Source organism: Dreissena polymorpha, chromosome 3 (assembly GCF_020536995.1).
Source record: "Dreissena polymorpha isolate Duluth1 chromosome 3, UMN_Dpol_1.0, whole genome shotgun sequence".
NCBI lineage: Eukaryota > Metazoa > Mollusca > Bivalvia > Myida > Dreissenidae > Dreissena > Dreissena polymorpha.
The window spans coordinates 150990516-151006082 of NC_068357.1; the positions used below are offsets into that span (position 1 = coordinate 150990516).

At 35.7% G+C, this 15567-nt stretch overlaps 1 protein-coding gene across 2 annotated transcripts in view; it reads right to left on the reverse strand.

The window, feature by feature from the left end:
* Positions 1–6207: 6207 nt before the first annotated feature.
* The window catches only part of LOC127871999 (activator of basal transcription 1-like), a 28272-nt gene continuing 18912 nt past the window's right edge, over positions 6208–15567 (reverse strand). The window contains exons 2-3 of one of the 2 annotated variants that reach the window (XM_052415360.1): positions 14565–14681; positions 6208–6882 (exon numbers count right to left, since the gene is read on the reverse strand). In XM_052415360.1, the coding sequence (XP_052271320.1) occupies positions 6392–6882; positions 14565–14681 (608 nt within the window). In that variant the 3' untranslated portion in view covers positions 6208–6391. The remainder of the gene's footprint in view (positions 6883–14564; positions 14682–15567) is intronic. The other variant, XM_052415362.1, reaches the window with a different exon arrangement.

Genomic DNA, 15567 nt, shown 5'->3' on the forward strand with positions numbered 1-15567 from the left:
TAAATGTAGATTTTTATATCTTGCATACAATCTTCGAATTGCATTTGTCAGGCTGAATATTGACATGGTATATGTTGCTGAATATTGACATGGTATATGTTGCTGAATATTGACATGGTATATGTTTACATGTTTTTTGTAAATATTGCTGAATATGTGTGACGAATATTTGAAGATTTCCGTGTGTAAGTGAAGTGTTATATCAAGCATTTTCAGGTACATAATTATATATATATATAGCAGCATTTGACATGAATGGGTAATACTTGCCCTGTCGAAGGCCAGTTTGTGGGAGATAAGGGGTTCCTGTAAATAATGTTATACTGGATTTTTTTTATGTATTGGTATTGAAAGATCACTGTGTGAAAAGAAATGGAGCGTAAATAAAAACAGTTTTCAGGAAATTTGAAAAGTATCATTAAAAGCATTTTTGAAATAAATTTTGAGTTTTAACAGAATGAGTATGAACTTTTTATTAACATTCATTTAATTGTTGTTTGTCTTCTTAACTTTAAGCCAATGTTTGATTTCAAGACTTGTTTTCAGTTGACAGTATTTTATTTTGAGGCTAATGTTTCTGAGTTAATGTCACTTAATTGAATAAAAGTTAAGTTAATTTGTAACCATAGTTTGATTGTATTAGAAGGTAAGTAAATTTGGTGTGATGTAATTGTAAGTTAACTTGTGAAGTTACCTTTAATATGTTAGGAGTAAAGTTAATTTTAATTTGATTATTTTTTGCAAATTAACTTGAAAACTTACTTGTATTGGAAATTTAGTAAAATAAACTAAATCCTACTTGAAATTATGCTTACTTCCAAACTTAAATTCATTGTTAAACACACAATAGTTAAGGAAACAGCTTTTGGGAAAGGTGAAAAACTACAAGTTTTTTCACTCAACTGCTGTGCTACTTTTTTAATGACTCCGTGGCAACATAATTGGTTTTGGAGGAATTATGTTTTGATAATTACAATAATATTATGATGATTTCACAGTTGTGTTTTTGTTAGCATAGGGTTTTAAACTAATCAACACTTTGCCATAATAAGAATAGCCAACGCCACTACTACCTTTTTCTCTAGAATTTGATTTGCTATGATTTTTGTAAGAACATTTTGGTCAATAAGTATTTTTGAAGTGAAGCTGTGAGAAACTGCATAGTGAAGAGAGTGAACACCAAATATATTTTAAAACTTCCAATCGTCTTTTTTAAGGATGTTAGACCGCCGCAAATAAAAACAAGAACACTAAAATCACAGTAAAATACATGTTTATTCCTTCTTTACACATGATAGCGTAAAGATCTTAAAGTATGTTTTCATAACTGTACTGTAAAGTTTACATTTTATTTACACCTTGATTGTATAAACAAAGACATATTCTAAAGTTGGAACATATTTCATCATTTGCATTAAAATAGTCATTTATTGTGTAAACACCGTTTTATCTGTACAAAATGTCAAATCTGTAATGAAAAACTTGTTTGCATTTTGTTCTCTGTCCCAAAAACATATTCTCACTAATCAATTGGTTGATAAATGGAACAAGAGCACCCCATAATTGGTGCTAACGCTCGGCTGCGGGTGCAGTTTTGAATAAATGAAAGCTTGTGAGCAGATTTTTTTTTTAGAGGTCAAAGTGACCTTGACCTTTGACATAGTGACCCAAAAATGAGTGTGGCGTGTAGAATTCATCAAGGTGCAGCTACACATGAAGTTTCAAAGTTGAAGGTGGAAGCACTTTGATTTTAGAGCCAATGTTCAAAACCTTGACAAAATGTCAAGGTTTTAGTGGACGGCGGACACGACACGACGAGCTGGCTATGATAAAACCTTGGGTTTTCTCTGAAAACAGCCGAGCGAAAATTCATTTAATGTTCAACAGGGATTTCAATAGACGTAGAATCCTGCGTTTTGACGCGAGAAAATTCAAAATGACTCGTTTTTGATGCAACCCTATTTTCTGCCGTGCTTCATTTTTACGCATAAAAAAATTTGACCCGTGCGTCAGTCGGTTAACATCTCGAGTTCCATGGTAATAAATCCCACTGTGCTCCTAATCAAAATTAATGTTTCAGTATTTGAAACTCGGTCTATAATTGAGGGAATAATCCGGGCGTTGTTTATCTTATCTCTTCCAATACACGTCACCATCTAAATAGTGCTTGCACAGCCATTACGTGCGATTGACCATCCGATAATTGCAGGTTTTTTGCAGACTTTGCAGACGGCATGGTTAAAGAAATTCGGCAAAAATAATTAAAGACAAGAGGGCCATGATGGCCCCGTATTGCTCCACTGTTTTTTTATGCGAAAAAAGCGTGCAATGCGCATGGGTTGAAATGTACTCAAGCATGTGACTTTCTCTTTCTATCCCTTGTCCCACTGGGCGCTTAAAGTTGGAAGGGTGAGCATTTTTATATATGGAAAACGTTACTACAGTGTGTACTAAACAGACTAAAAAGCCCGGGGATTATCGCAAAGGTCCTTTGCTTATAACATAGGTACATTTATCAATTCAAAAGATATTGTCGTTCTTTCTATTTCACATATTTTTAGATGCTGAAGATCAAATCTACGCATTTGATTTGAAACAGATTCACAAGACCCATAGGAATCAAAATGCCTTAACCCTTTACCAATCGACACATTTTGGACTGTCCCAATTTGAAAGAGGTTGCAAACGACAATTAAATTGTAATGGAATATGAAGGAAATGATCAGGTAGGGTAGAAATAATTGTGATAAAAGGAGAAATTACTCATCTTGAGCAAGTTTTCCTTTTATCACAATTATTTATAAAGTCGTCAGCTACAAACCCTTATAATCCTGCTAGTGTTTGGTAAAGGGTTTATAATCTCTGGTTCCTTCTCAGAGCCTTTCACACATTTATAACAAATACAATAGTAGCATCTTTCTTTGTAAACAATCATCTCAAAATATATTTAACAACCCACACATCCCTAAGACCAACAGGCCTGAGAATATTATGATAATCTAAAGATTATTTCTTTATATTTATAAATGTATTTAATAAAGTAATACATTTGACTTCGAAGATCAATTCATAACTTATATTAAGACAATTATAAAATGGTCAGAAATATATATGGATCGTTGAGCAATTGACAATCATATCCACAATTCATGAGTCACGATTCACAAAAGAAACAATGAATCATTAGTAATTAAAAAGCAGCATATACGATATTAAGAACATTGCACATCATTAATTCCAACGCCTTCACTTGGATACTAAGTTTGAGTTTACCATGCAGTATCATATATTGACTTTTCTTGAAAAAATTATGTTCATGGAAGTTGTGTTTTTAAAATCAATAAGATATTATTAAACTGGTTTAAACACTACAAAAAAGGCATGATATTAACATGTCATCCGAAATATTTTTATTCAGATATATGGTCACTTTCGACACATTAAAATAAAACCCGACTTTTTTCAGTTTATCATAAAAACATGCATAACACTATCAGAAAAACATGCATAACACATGTTCTTACTTCAATTCCTTTGTAAGCAGTCACAATCTGATCTAAAATGGCACTAAATAACAGGGTTTTATCTCATGTTTACAAGATGTTGTTGTTGTTGGTCACAGCCACACGGCCGCAGTAATCTCCCCTGGTAAACGTCATATGTTCAGTTTTGTGCCCCCCGGGGCAGGGTCAAATTTGAGCCCAGGGGAATAATTTGAACAAATTTGGCAGAGAACTATTAGATGTCAATACATGCAAAATTTAGTAGCCCTAGGCTCTATAATTATGAACAAGAAGATTTTTAAAGTTTGCACAAAAAATGGCCTTATTTAAGCATATGTTCAATTTTGTGACCCTCGGGGCAGGGTCAAACTTGACCCCAGGGGCATAATTTGAACAAACTTGGTAGAGGACTATAAGATGTCACTACATACCAAATTTGGTAGCCCTAGGCCCAATGGTTATGGACAGAAAGATTTGAAAAGTTTTCACAAAATAGACCCTATATAAGCATATGATCAATTTTGTGACCCACGGGCCAAGGTCAAATTTGACCCCAGGGGCACAATTTGAAGAAATTTGGTAGAGGACTATAAGATGTCTCTACATACTAAATTTGATAGCCCTTGGCCCAATGGTTATGGATGAGAAGATTTTGAAAGTTTTCACAAAATAGGCCTTATATAAGCATATGTTCAATTTTGTGACACCCGGGGCAGGGTCAAATTTGACCCCAGGGGCATAATTTGAAGAAATTTGGTAGAGGACTATTAGATGTCTCTACAAACCAAATTTGATAGCCCTAGGCCCAATGGTTATGGACGGGAGATTTTGAAAGTTTTCACAAAATAGGCCTTATATAAGCAGATGTTCAATTTTGTGACCCCCGGGGCAGGGTCAAATTTGACCACAGGGGCACAATTTGAAGAAATTTGGTAGAGGACTATTAGATGTCTCTACATACCAAATTTGATAGCCCTAGGCCCAATGGTTATGGACGAGAAGATTTGAAAGTTTTCACAAAATAGGCCTTATGTAAGCATATGTTCGATATTGTGACCCCTGGGGCAGGGTCAAATTTGACCCCAGGGGCATAATGTGAAGAAATTTGGCAGAAGACTATAAGATTTCACTACATACCAAATTTGATAGCCCTAGGCCCAATGGTTTTGGACAAAGAGATTTTGAAAGTTTTCACAAAATAGGCCTTATACATATAAGCATATGTTCAATTTTGTGACCCCCGGGGCAGGGTCAAATTTGACCACAGGGGCATAATTTGAAGAAATTTGGTAGAGGACTATTAGATGTCTTTACAAACCAAATTTGATAGACCTAGGCCCAATGGTTATGGACGAGAAGATTTTGAAAGTTTTCACAAAATAGGCCTTATATAAGCATATGTTCAATTTTGTGACCCCGGGGCAGGGTCAAATTTGACCCCATGGGCATAATTTGAAGCAATTTGGTAGAGGACTATTAGATGTCTCTACATACCAAATTTGATAGCCCTAGGCCAAATGGTTATGGACGAGAAGATTTTGAAAGTTTTCACAAAATAGGCCTTATATAAGCATATGTTCAATTTTGTGACCCCCGGGGCAGAGTCAAATTTGACCCCAGGGGCATAATTTGAAGAAAATTGGTAGAGGACTATAAGATGTCTCTACATACCAAATTTGATAGCCCTAGGCCCAATGGTTATGAATGAGGAGATTTTGAAAGTTTTCACAAAATAGGCCTTATATAAGCAGATGTTCAATTTTGTGACCCCTGGGGCAGGGTCAAATTTGATCCCAGGAGCATAATTTGAAGAAATTCGGTAGAGGACTATTAGATGTCTCTACATACCAAATTTGATAGCCCTAGGCCCAATGGTTATGGACAAGAAGATTTTGAAAGTTTTCACAAAATAGGCCTTATATAAGCATATGTTCAATTTTGTGACCCCTGGGGCAGGGTCAAATTTGACCCCAGGGGCATAATTTGAAGAAATTTGGTAGAGGACTATTAGATGTCTCTAAATATCAAATTTGTTAGACCTAGGCCCAATGGTTATGGACGAGAAGATTTTGAAAGTTTTCACAAAATAGGCCTTATATAAGCAGATGTTCAATTTTGTGACCCCTGGGGCAGGGTCAAATTTGTCCCCTGGGGCAGGGTCAAATTTGTCCCCATGGGCATTATTTGAAGAAATTCTGTAGAGGACTATTAGATGTCTCTACATACCAAATTTGATAGCCCTAGGCCCAATGAATATGGACAAGAAGATTTTGAAAGTTTTCACAAAATAGGCCTTATATAAGCAAATTATCATTTTTGTGACCCCCGGGGCAGGGTCAAATTTGACCCCAGGGGCATGATTTGAACAAATTTGAAAGAGGTTCACCCCAGGAACATTCCTGAGAAATTTCATCAGAATTGGACCAGTAGTTTAGGAGGAGAAGATGTTTTAAGGAAAAGTTAACGCACGGACGCAGGGACGCACGCACGACGGACACAGGACCATGACATAAGCCCTGCTGGCCTCTGGCAAGTGGTGCTAAAAGTTGAATAATACAGACAAAAACACAATTAACGCGCTTCAAAATTGACCCCAGCATTTTTTAATTTGACTGCTCAAAATTTTAGTCCAGGGGTCATTGACTCCTGGTTTTTAAAATCTATTGAAATCCCTGGTTCAATATACTTCAGGATGAGTAATAAGAATGTGTCTTGTTTGTTTAATATCTATATAAATAAGAATTCAAAAAATATTGACAACAGTTTAAAAACAACAACAATATGAAACTTTCATCCCAATACACATCAAGTGACACTTCACTCTATTCCTGACAACCTCTGAAGACTGGAAATAGGACAACATTGAGGCTCTTAACTTGAATTCATGTTTAATCATCCTCTTGTTCACTATCTGCGCCAGCACCAGCTGAAAATATTTTTGTCAAAAAAGATTTCTGTTTTGACAGTTCATCGCCTTGCATTTCTTCACTGTTCAGATTTTTTCTTCTGGTTTTCTTGCTGTCTTTTGCCTCTTTTAATCTCTTTTTCTTCATTATTTCTTCATCAGTCTCCTTTAACCTGACTTTATAAATCCTTTCACTTTCAGCAAAACTTGAATCTTGGTCTATTCCACTTTCTTGTACTTTTTCATTCTTGTCACCTTTCAATTTTCTTTTGGCCAATTTCTTAAGTCTTTCATTCTTTTCTGCATTTTGGACATAGAAATTGGCCTCACGCTTGGCTTGTGAGATTTCAGCTCTCATTCGCTGAGAATGTACTGCCTTTTCATATGCTAGTCTCTCATTAAGATGGGCCCACTTAAATCTGTGAAGGTATTTAATATTCCACAGCTCTTCTCGCCATTTGTTTTTCTTTTTACCTGAAGTAGAAATCGGATTACTTGCCATTTGTTATTTGAACAAAAACATTTAATGTCCGCCACAAATGAACTTATTGTTCTCTCTTTATATAAAATTATATTCTAGGCGCAATTTAAGTAATATTCCTGACTATTAGACCTTTGAAATCTATATGCGACCTTGACCATAGTGGACAGGTTCTTGCAAACAACACATGGTCGTAATATATCGATTTTTTGCAATATATTTTGAAGTCCTTTTGTGCACAATAAGGTTATACATGTAAACCGGATTGAACTATTTTAATCTATTAAAGAAGTTACATTCACGTCACAATTTAATAAACATTCCCCGTCACTTTTGTTTATAGATGACTTGTTCATATGAAGATTAGTTTTACTAATTTGTTTTGGAGTCCCATTATGCACAATCAAGTTATTGGCGCAAACATGAACATTTAATTATTTTCATACATGTATAAGGATATAAAGCATATCATTATAATTACTCTTAGTTTTTTTAATTTATTTTTGTCTTGTCCAAAAATTGACATTAAAAAAATATTCAACAAGAGCTGTCTCCATCGGAAGACATATGCCCCCAAAAACGCTTTTTGAAACCTAAACACAGATTTCGAAACCTAAACGCGGAACCTAAGTTCAAGGTCAGTGTCAAAGGGGTCTAATTTATGTGCGTATGGAAAGGCCCAAGGCAACAACAGATAAGGTTCATTTTATCGTTTTTACGATTTGTATTTGTCAGAAAACGAAATGAAATTAAAAATCAATCGTACATTAAATGATTATGAAAATGGAATACGAATTGAAATTGATTCTTCGTCGTTTTAGTTTTTTCCGCTTTCCTCTGTTCCGCGTTAAATTATGGTAAGTGTACTGTAGCCTTTAGTGCGGCCTTATATTTCAAGTTCGTTTATATAGACGCCGTTTTAGGCCAGTGTCAATAAAATAAGTTACTTCCACTGAAAAAAAGTTCGGGAAAATGTTCTCTTTTAAACGCGGACGGGTTATGAAACTTTCATAAACTGCGTGTGCGCCAAGTATTTAACAATTCATCACGAGACCTAAACCGTCGGGGAAAAGACATTGGGAAGATTATACTATCAGATTTAATAGCGCAGGTGGTGACAGATTCTAAAATATTCGGCTAAAAACACCGCCGCGATATCGTGTCTCAAAAACTAATAATATCGTGATTGCCACTGGCTTGTCATTCATGGAGAGGGTTTCAGGCAATGTGAGTATGATCTGAGACTGAAAGGCAGGAGTGTTGAAACTGGTTGAAACAAAATGAGTCATCATCATCCATTTGTCAATATACAATTAATACTTATATTTACAAACAACAATTGTCACTGTGATTTTAAATGACTTAATTGGAATAAGAATTGCTGAGAATAATCAATATCCAAATGTGAAATGCTAATCTGATCCAGAAATATATGAACGTTTTGATCAAATTGTAAAAATAACTAATTGACAAATAGTTTTGATGGAAAAAACTAATTGTTACACAAAGCTTGCAGTGAAAACTAATTGACCCAAAATCTTATCTGTTGCCTTGTCCATATACACATGCATACCAAATATGAAGGTTACATCTGAAGTGACATATAAGTTATGAGCATGTTTCGAGCGGAAACACAATTTTTTGATGATTCAAGGGCCGTAACTCAAAAGTGCCTGGGTAAATTTGGCCGATTATCAAACTTAACCTAGATTTTATTGCCTTACAAATTTTTATGAAGTCTGGTGAAGATCCGATGACAATTGGTGGAGTTATTGAGCGGAAACGAGAAAAAACTCAATTTTTTATGATTCAAGGGCCGTGACTCAGGAGTGTTTGGGTCAATTTGGCTGATTATCAAACTTGACCTAGATCTTATGACCTTACACATTATAATGAAGTATGGCAAAGATCCTATGACATTTGCTTGAGTAATTGAGCGGAAACGAGAAAAAACACAATTTTTCGATGATTCAAGGGCCGTGACTCATGAGTGTCTGAATCTATTTGGCCCATTATTGAACTTGACCTAGATGTTATTGCCTTACACATTGTTATGAAGTTTGGTGAAGATCTGATGACAATTGCTCGAGTTATTGAGCGGAAACGAGAAAAAAACTAATTTTACGATGAATCAAGGGCCATAACTCAGAAGTGTGTTGGTCAATTTGGCCGATTATCGAACTTGACCTAGATGTTATTGCCTTACACATTTTGATGAAGTTTGAAGAAGATCTGATGACAATTGCTTGACTTATTGAGCGGAAACTAATCCGGACGGACTAACTGACTGACGGACATTGCGATTTTAATATGACCCCATGAGAACCTATGTTCTGGGGGCATAAAAATACATGTGTCAAAAAATTTACAGGTCTTCGAAAATTTTGAGATACTCTCAATATAAAAATATTGAATTGACGATCGGATACGGGTTTGCATTGTGAAAAGTGTCAATTTTTTCAACAAATAATAGCATGTGCTTGTAAAATAGCTCGAAGTTTAATGTAAATTACTTTAATATGTATTTAACTTAAAACTTATGGGTGACACAATAGTCCATTACCAGAATACATCTATAGTTATTACCCAATAATGCAAATGTAATGGTCAATGGCTATAAGGCATTCATCTTCAAGGTCTTTTGACCTTAATCTGGTTGTAAAAATGCCTGATCAAAGTGTCACCAGATAAAAGCAACAGGACAGAAGTCTCGTAAAAATAGCATTGCAAAAAATACTGTCCGGAAATTAAGAGTTTCTGAAATTAATTATGGACAAGAAGCTGCATGTCTGAAAGGTAAGAATCAAGAAAAATAATTATTTTTGCTTAAAACTGGGATGTACGAAAATTAGAGTCATTATGGTAAACTTTAAACAAGTCAAAAAGAAACCATTAAAGCAACATTTTATTACAACTGATAATTTATTAATACAAGAGGCCCTAAAGGGTCCTGGGTTGCTCACCTGAGAGACAAAGATGAAAACTCTTCAGCAAATATTTCAAATTATTGGTATGACAATACTGACTTCAAAAACAAGAGATGTGATTGTCAGAAACACAATGCCTCCCAATGCGCCGCTTTAAAGCCATATATTTGACCTTTGACCTTGAATGATGACTGAAGACAGACAGACAGACAGACAGACAGACAGACAGACAGACAGACAGACAGACAGACAGACAGACCAAAAACATTATGCCCCCGTTCTTTCAATCCGGGGGCCTAAAAAGTTATGATAAAACTTTAACAAAGGTTAAAGTTATAGGAAAGAAAAATACAATGATATTTGACCTTTGACCTTGACCTTACACCACTTAAAATATGCAGCTGCACGAGAAGTAAGTAAGAGATTGAATGGAGAAATGAATTTTTTCTAAATTTTGACCTTTGACCTTGAAGGATGACCTTGACATTTCACCACTTAAAATGTGCAGCTCCACAAGATACACATGCATGCCAAATATGAAGTTGCTGTGTTCAATATTTAAAAAGTTATGATAAAACTTTAACGAAGGTTAAAGTTATAGGAAAGAAAAATACAATGATATTTGACCTTTGACCTTGAAGGATGACCTTGACCGTGAATTTTCGCCACTCAAAATGAGCAGCTACATGAGATACACATGCATGGTAAATATCAAGTTGGTATGTTCAATATTGCAAAAGTTATCAAACTTTAACCAAGTTTAAAGTTTAAGGACAGAATGACAGACAGACAGACAGGACAAAAACAATATACCCCCGATCTACATGTATCGATCCGGGGGCATAATAAGGTGTTCCAAAGTATTCACAGTAGGCCTATATAGAAAATTACCCCACCCAACCTGGCGGCATGTTTTTTATACCCATATTTATTAAAAAAAATATTTATAAGGAAAATTCTTATTATAATTATGTACATACATGTACATATAGAGAAAACTGCCCCACCCCCTGGTGGCCATGTTTTTCCACTGATCACGACAATTTTCAAACATATCCGGCATACATGTATCAATAAAACCAATGTTTTGACCAAGTTTCATGATGATTGGCCAAACAATGTAACTTTTAGTACTATATAAATATAAGAAAAATGCCCCCACCACCTGGCTGTCATGTGGATCAAAACAATTTTTTAACTCAATTGCCGTATGTAGGAAACTAATGTTCTGACCAAATTTCATGAAGATGATAGGCAAAAAATGTGTCTTCTAGACTTTTCACATGTTTTCACCTTATACATATAGAGAAAACTACCCCACCCCTGGTGGCCATGTTTTTTCACTGATCACAACCATTTTGGACCTCCTCAGAGATAACCATAAAAGTAATGTGTTGACCAAATTTCATGATGATTGGGCACAAAATGTGACTTCTATAGTGCTCACAAGCATTTTTAATTATATACCTGTAACTTTACGGAAAAGGACCCCCCCCATCTGGCGGCCATGTTTCTTGACAGATCAAACCATTTTCAAACTCAATCATCATATCTAGAAAACAAATGTTCTGACAAAATTTTATGAAGATTGGACAAAAAAATGTGTCTTCTAGACTGTTCACATGTTTTCAACAAACCCAATGAATTTTCTAACTCAAGAGACAAGTAATTAGAAAATCCGTTTCGACTAATTTTCATTTAGATTGCACTAGAAATGTGAATTCCAGTGTTAACAATGTTTCACTAAAGCCATATGAGGAAAAATAGCCTGCCCCCTGGTCGCCATGTTTTTCAACAAACCATGACCATTTTCAAACTAGGCCTAGCTGATATTTAGAGTCACAATCTGAGGCTCCGCCTTGCCCTTACATTTATAATTACTTTTTTGAAATGATAATTTATAAATCTCTTATTACAATGTTATTAATTTATTCCTCATTGAAAATATTTCATTCGAATGGTATAATAATAATGGGAATAAATCATCCGACCAGAACCCGCTGATAATATGCACATCTCCTCTTGGTAGTGAAGCTTCCCATAAAGTTTCATTGAATTCCGGTCATTAGTTGCTGAGAAATAGCCCGGACAAAATTGTGCACAGACAGACAGACACACACGGATAGAGGAAGTGGCGACTATATGCTCCTCCCAAAATAAATTTTGGGGCAGCATAAAAATTGTCACAAAACCAGGTTTTCAATGTGAAAAAAGTCTGATAAAGGGAGACAACTCAAACTGAACTGATTATTTATAATTAGCCCCCTTTGAATCAAAATAAATATATTTTTAGTTGTGGCGACCTTGACCTTGGAGATATTGATGTAATTCTTTCATGCCACACACCGTCCCATGATGGTGAAAAAATGTGCCAAATGATTTTAAAATCTCACAATGAATGACAAAGTTATGGCCCGGACAAGCTTGTTCAGCCAGCCCGCCGACATCCACCAGTCTAATAACAAGGGAATGACAAAGTTATGGCCCGGACAAGCTTGTTCCGCCCGCCAGCCCGCCCGCCTGACTGCCGACATTCGCCAATCTAATAACCAGTTTTTTTCCTTCGGAAAACCTGGTTAACCAGTTTTTTCTTTTGGAAAACCTGGTTAAAAATGCCCTGCCCCCAGGCAGTCATGTTTTCAACAGACCCGAATCATTTTCGACCTCAGCCTAGATATCATTAGAACAAATGTTCTGACCAATTTTCATGAAGATTGGACTACATGGGTGAAAGTTGAAAATGTCTGAAAACTGGAAATGTTTGCTGGGGGTCCAGGGGGCTCCCATGTGCAGGGGGCCATGGGGGGGGGGAGGGGGGAGGGCATAGCCCCCGAAGCTCCAGAAATTTAACCAGTTAGAAACCATTTTTAGTAAGGTAAAAGTACTTCTCATGCGACATTAAAAGACCATCTTCTTATTTTCTCCATTATATTTATAAGAATGTATTGCTTTAAAAATTATGGCATTAAATTTTCAAAATTCTATTTATAGTTTAATGGTAATTCCAATTCTGGCAGTGTGGTTATTGGAGGAGACTTCTCGCAGTCCTACAGCTGTAAACTTAACAAAGCACAGATCTGGTTTATAAGAATAGATTGCGGGCAGTTTTATTGAGTTACTGAAACTAACGCCTGCTATCTATAGGCTGCCTACCCCTACCCCTCCCCCCAAAAAAATTTCTCAACATATTTAAGCGATTTGGAAAAATGGCCTCTGCGAGGATCCAAAAACTGGAATTCCAGTTTAACCCGGAAAACTTTCACCCATGGGACTTATAATGTGACCTCATAGAGTGTAAACAAGGTTTTACTACATGTATAGCCATATAATGCAAAAATGCCCAGCCACCCTGGAGGCCATGTTTTCCAACCAACCGGAACCACCATATTTGAACTTGTCCAAGATGTAATTGGGAAACATGTTCTAAGAGACTCTCATGTAGATTTGACAATACATGTAAATGTGGTCTCTTACCGTCTCTAGGTAAATGTTGACAACGAATGACTGACATTGCATGACAGACAAAGGGCTATCACAATAGCTCTCCATAATGAGCTCGTTGCACTCTGGTCTCAAAAGAAGAAATGTGGCTATTCCCAATTAGTTTATCTGAATTCTGTTAACTTTATAAGCAATGTCTCAATATAATACTTCAGTCGTCCCGATACTGATTTAATATTGGACTTTTTGATATGCTTGGTCATCTTCTTAACCATGAAATCAAAATGAAATGTCCTATGAATGTTACAGTCCAAAGTTGGAAGTCTTATATTAGACATGATTGAAATATGAAAATAAATAATTCTACTAGGGATGGCATCGAATACCAATATCGGTATTCGAATGTTCGCAAATTCATTCAATCGAATATTCGAATATTCGCATAAAACGGCTGGATTGATTTTACCTTGTTTTGTGTAAATTTCCATTGGTTTGTGATTTACATCCGTTGGCCAAATACGAGGCTGTTTATTAACGTTGCTATCGAATAATTGTATCGCTGTCGACTAATACTATGACCGATACTGTGATCGGGCACAAATAGAATGAAAAACATCGTTTCATAGAATTTTATTTTCTTATCCAAACACCGTGTAAAGTATTCCATACTGCAGAAGGGGCTGGTGGCATTTTCAGATTTGAATTATGATTCCTTGATGATTGTTTAATTTATATCATCTGTTACTTTTGAGTAATTCACATATTTAAATGTCTGTTCAAACTGTGATCACAAAAACTAAACTATTATTCGCAAGTAAATTGACGCCCTTAATTGGTACCTTATTGACAAACAACAGTTCGGGCCCTTTCTTATAGTAAGTATATTGCATTGCGCGATTTGAGTAATTCACACATTTTAATGGCTGTACATACTGTGATTACAAAACTTAATTATTATTCGCCAGTCAATTGAAACCATTATTTGGCACCCAATTGGCAAACAACAGTCGGGGCCTTTCTTAGAGCGTGTATATTACATTGCGCAATCAACACTGATACGGGCCGCGTTATCAGTTTGACACGAAGAACGTCACTTCAAACATGTTACTCCCAAGTGATTTCGGTTGCTTTTTAGTAAGCGGTTCGCAGGTCATTAAATATTGGTGAAATTACGTTTGGAAAAAAATGCGAATATGGGAATATCATTTTTATTATTCAAATGCTGACCATTCAAACGAATATTCGATTATTCGAATAATTTTGCCATCCCTAAATTCTACAATAATAAAATATTTGAATATGTTTACCCCCAATAGGCATGCAGTTCAGTGAAGCCGCAACTGACTTTGCTATCTTCTTGTTTTTGAATTCCACCCAGCCTTCGGAGAAAACCCTTCCTCTCTTGCCCCTGCTCTTGGCTTTTACTGGAAATAGTTTGTAAATAGACAAATTAAATGGAGACAAATGTAATATTTGTTCAAAAACATCACAAAACAAGCAAATTCATTGAATTGATATCCCCCGCCAATATGCTTCTGGACACAAAAGTGTTATATTTGACGCTCAGCTAAAAATCATTTTTTTAAATACAAAGGGCTATAACTCTGTTATTAACAAATGGTGTACAATGCCATTTGGCGTGCATCATCCTCTTATCCATATATATACTCATACCAAGTTTCAATGAAATCCGCCAAAGCACTTCGAAGATATGGCTCCGGACACAAAAGTGCCGGACGGACGGACAACGCCAAAACAATATCTCTCCGCCTATCGCGAGGGATAATAATCATCATGGCACACAAATATCATCAAACAAAGAAAGAGACCGTTAAGTATATTTATTGTTCTAGAGTTGTACAGACAAATTGTATTATGTACATTTCTTGCTTCTTAAGGCATGTATTTCCTACAAGAGGGCATGAAATATTTTTGTTTGACAAGTCAATAACAACCTCATGTTCCATGCGCAGTTTTAGATGCATGTATGAATATAAGATTTCCTTTATTAAATACAGATGTGTCAACCGTTCTTCTTATATAGAGTGAGGATGCCATTATCACAAAGATACATGTACGCCCAATTGTAGCCAATAAAGAATTTTTTGAGGCAAAAATTGGGAAAGTCACCAATGATTTCTTATCCTTAACCTTTGACCCAGAGATATATACGACGCGCAATATAACTTGTCAGGTCATTCATGTATGTACATGTATATGAATGGTAAAGCAAAATCTGTTATCTGAAAAGAATTGTCAATTTTAATTGGTCGCTGTGGTATAGTGGATATGGTGTCTGCCTAGCAATCA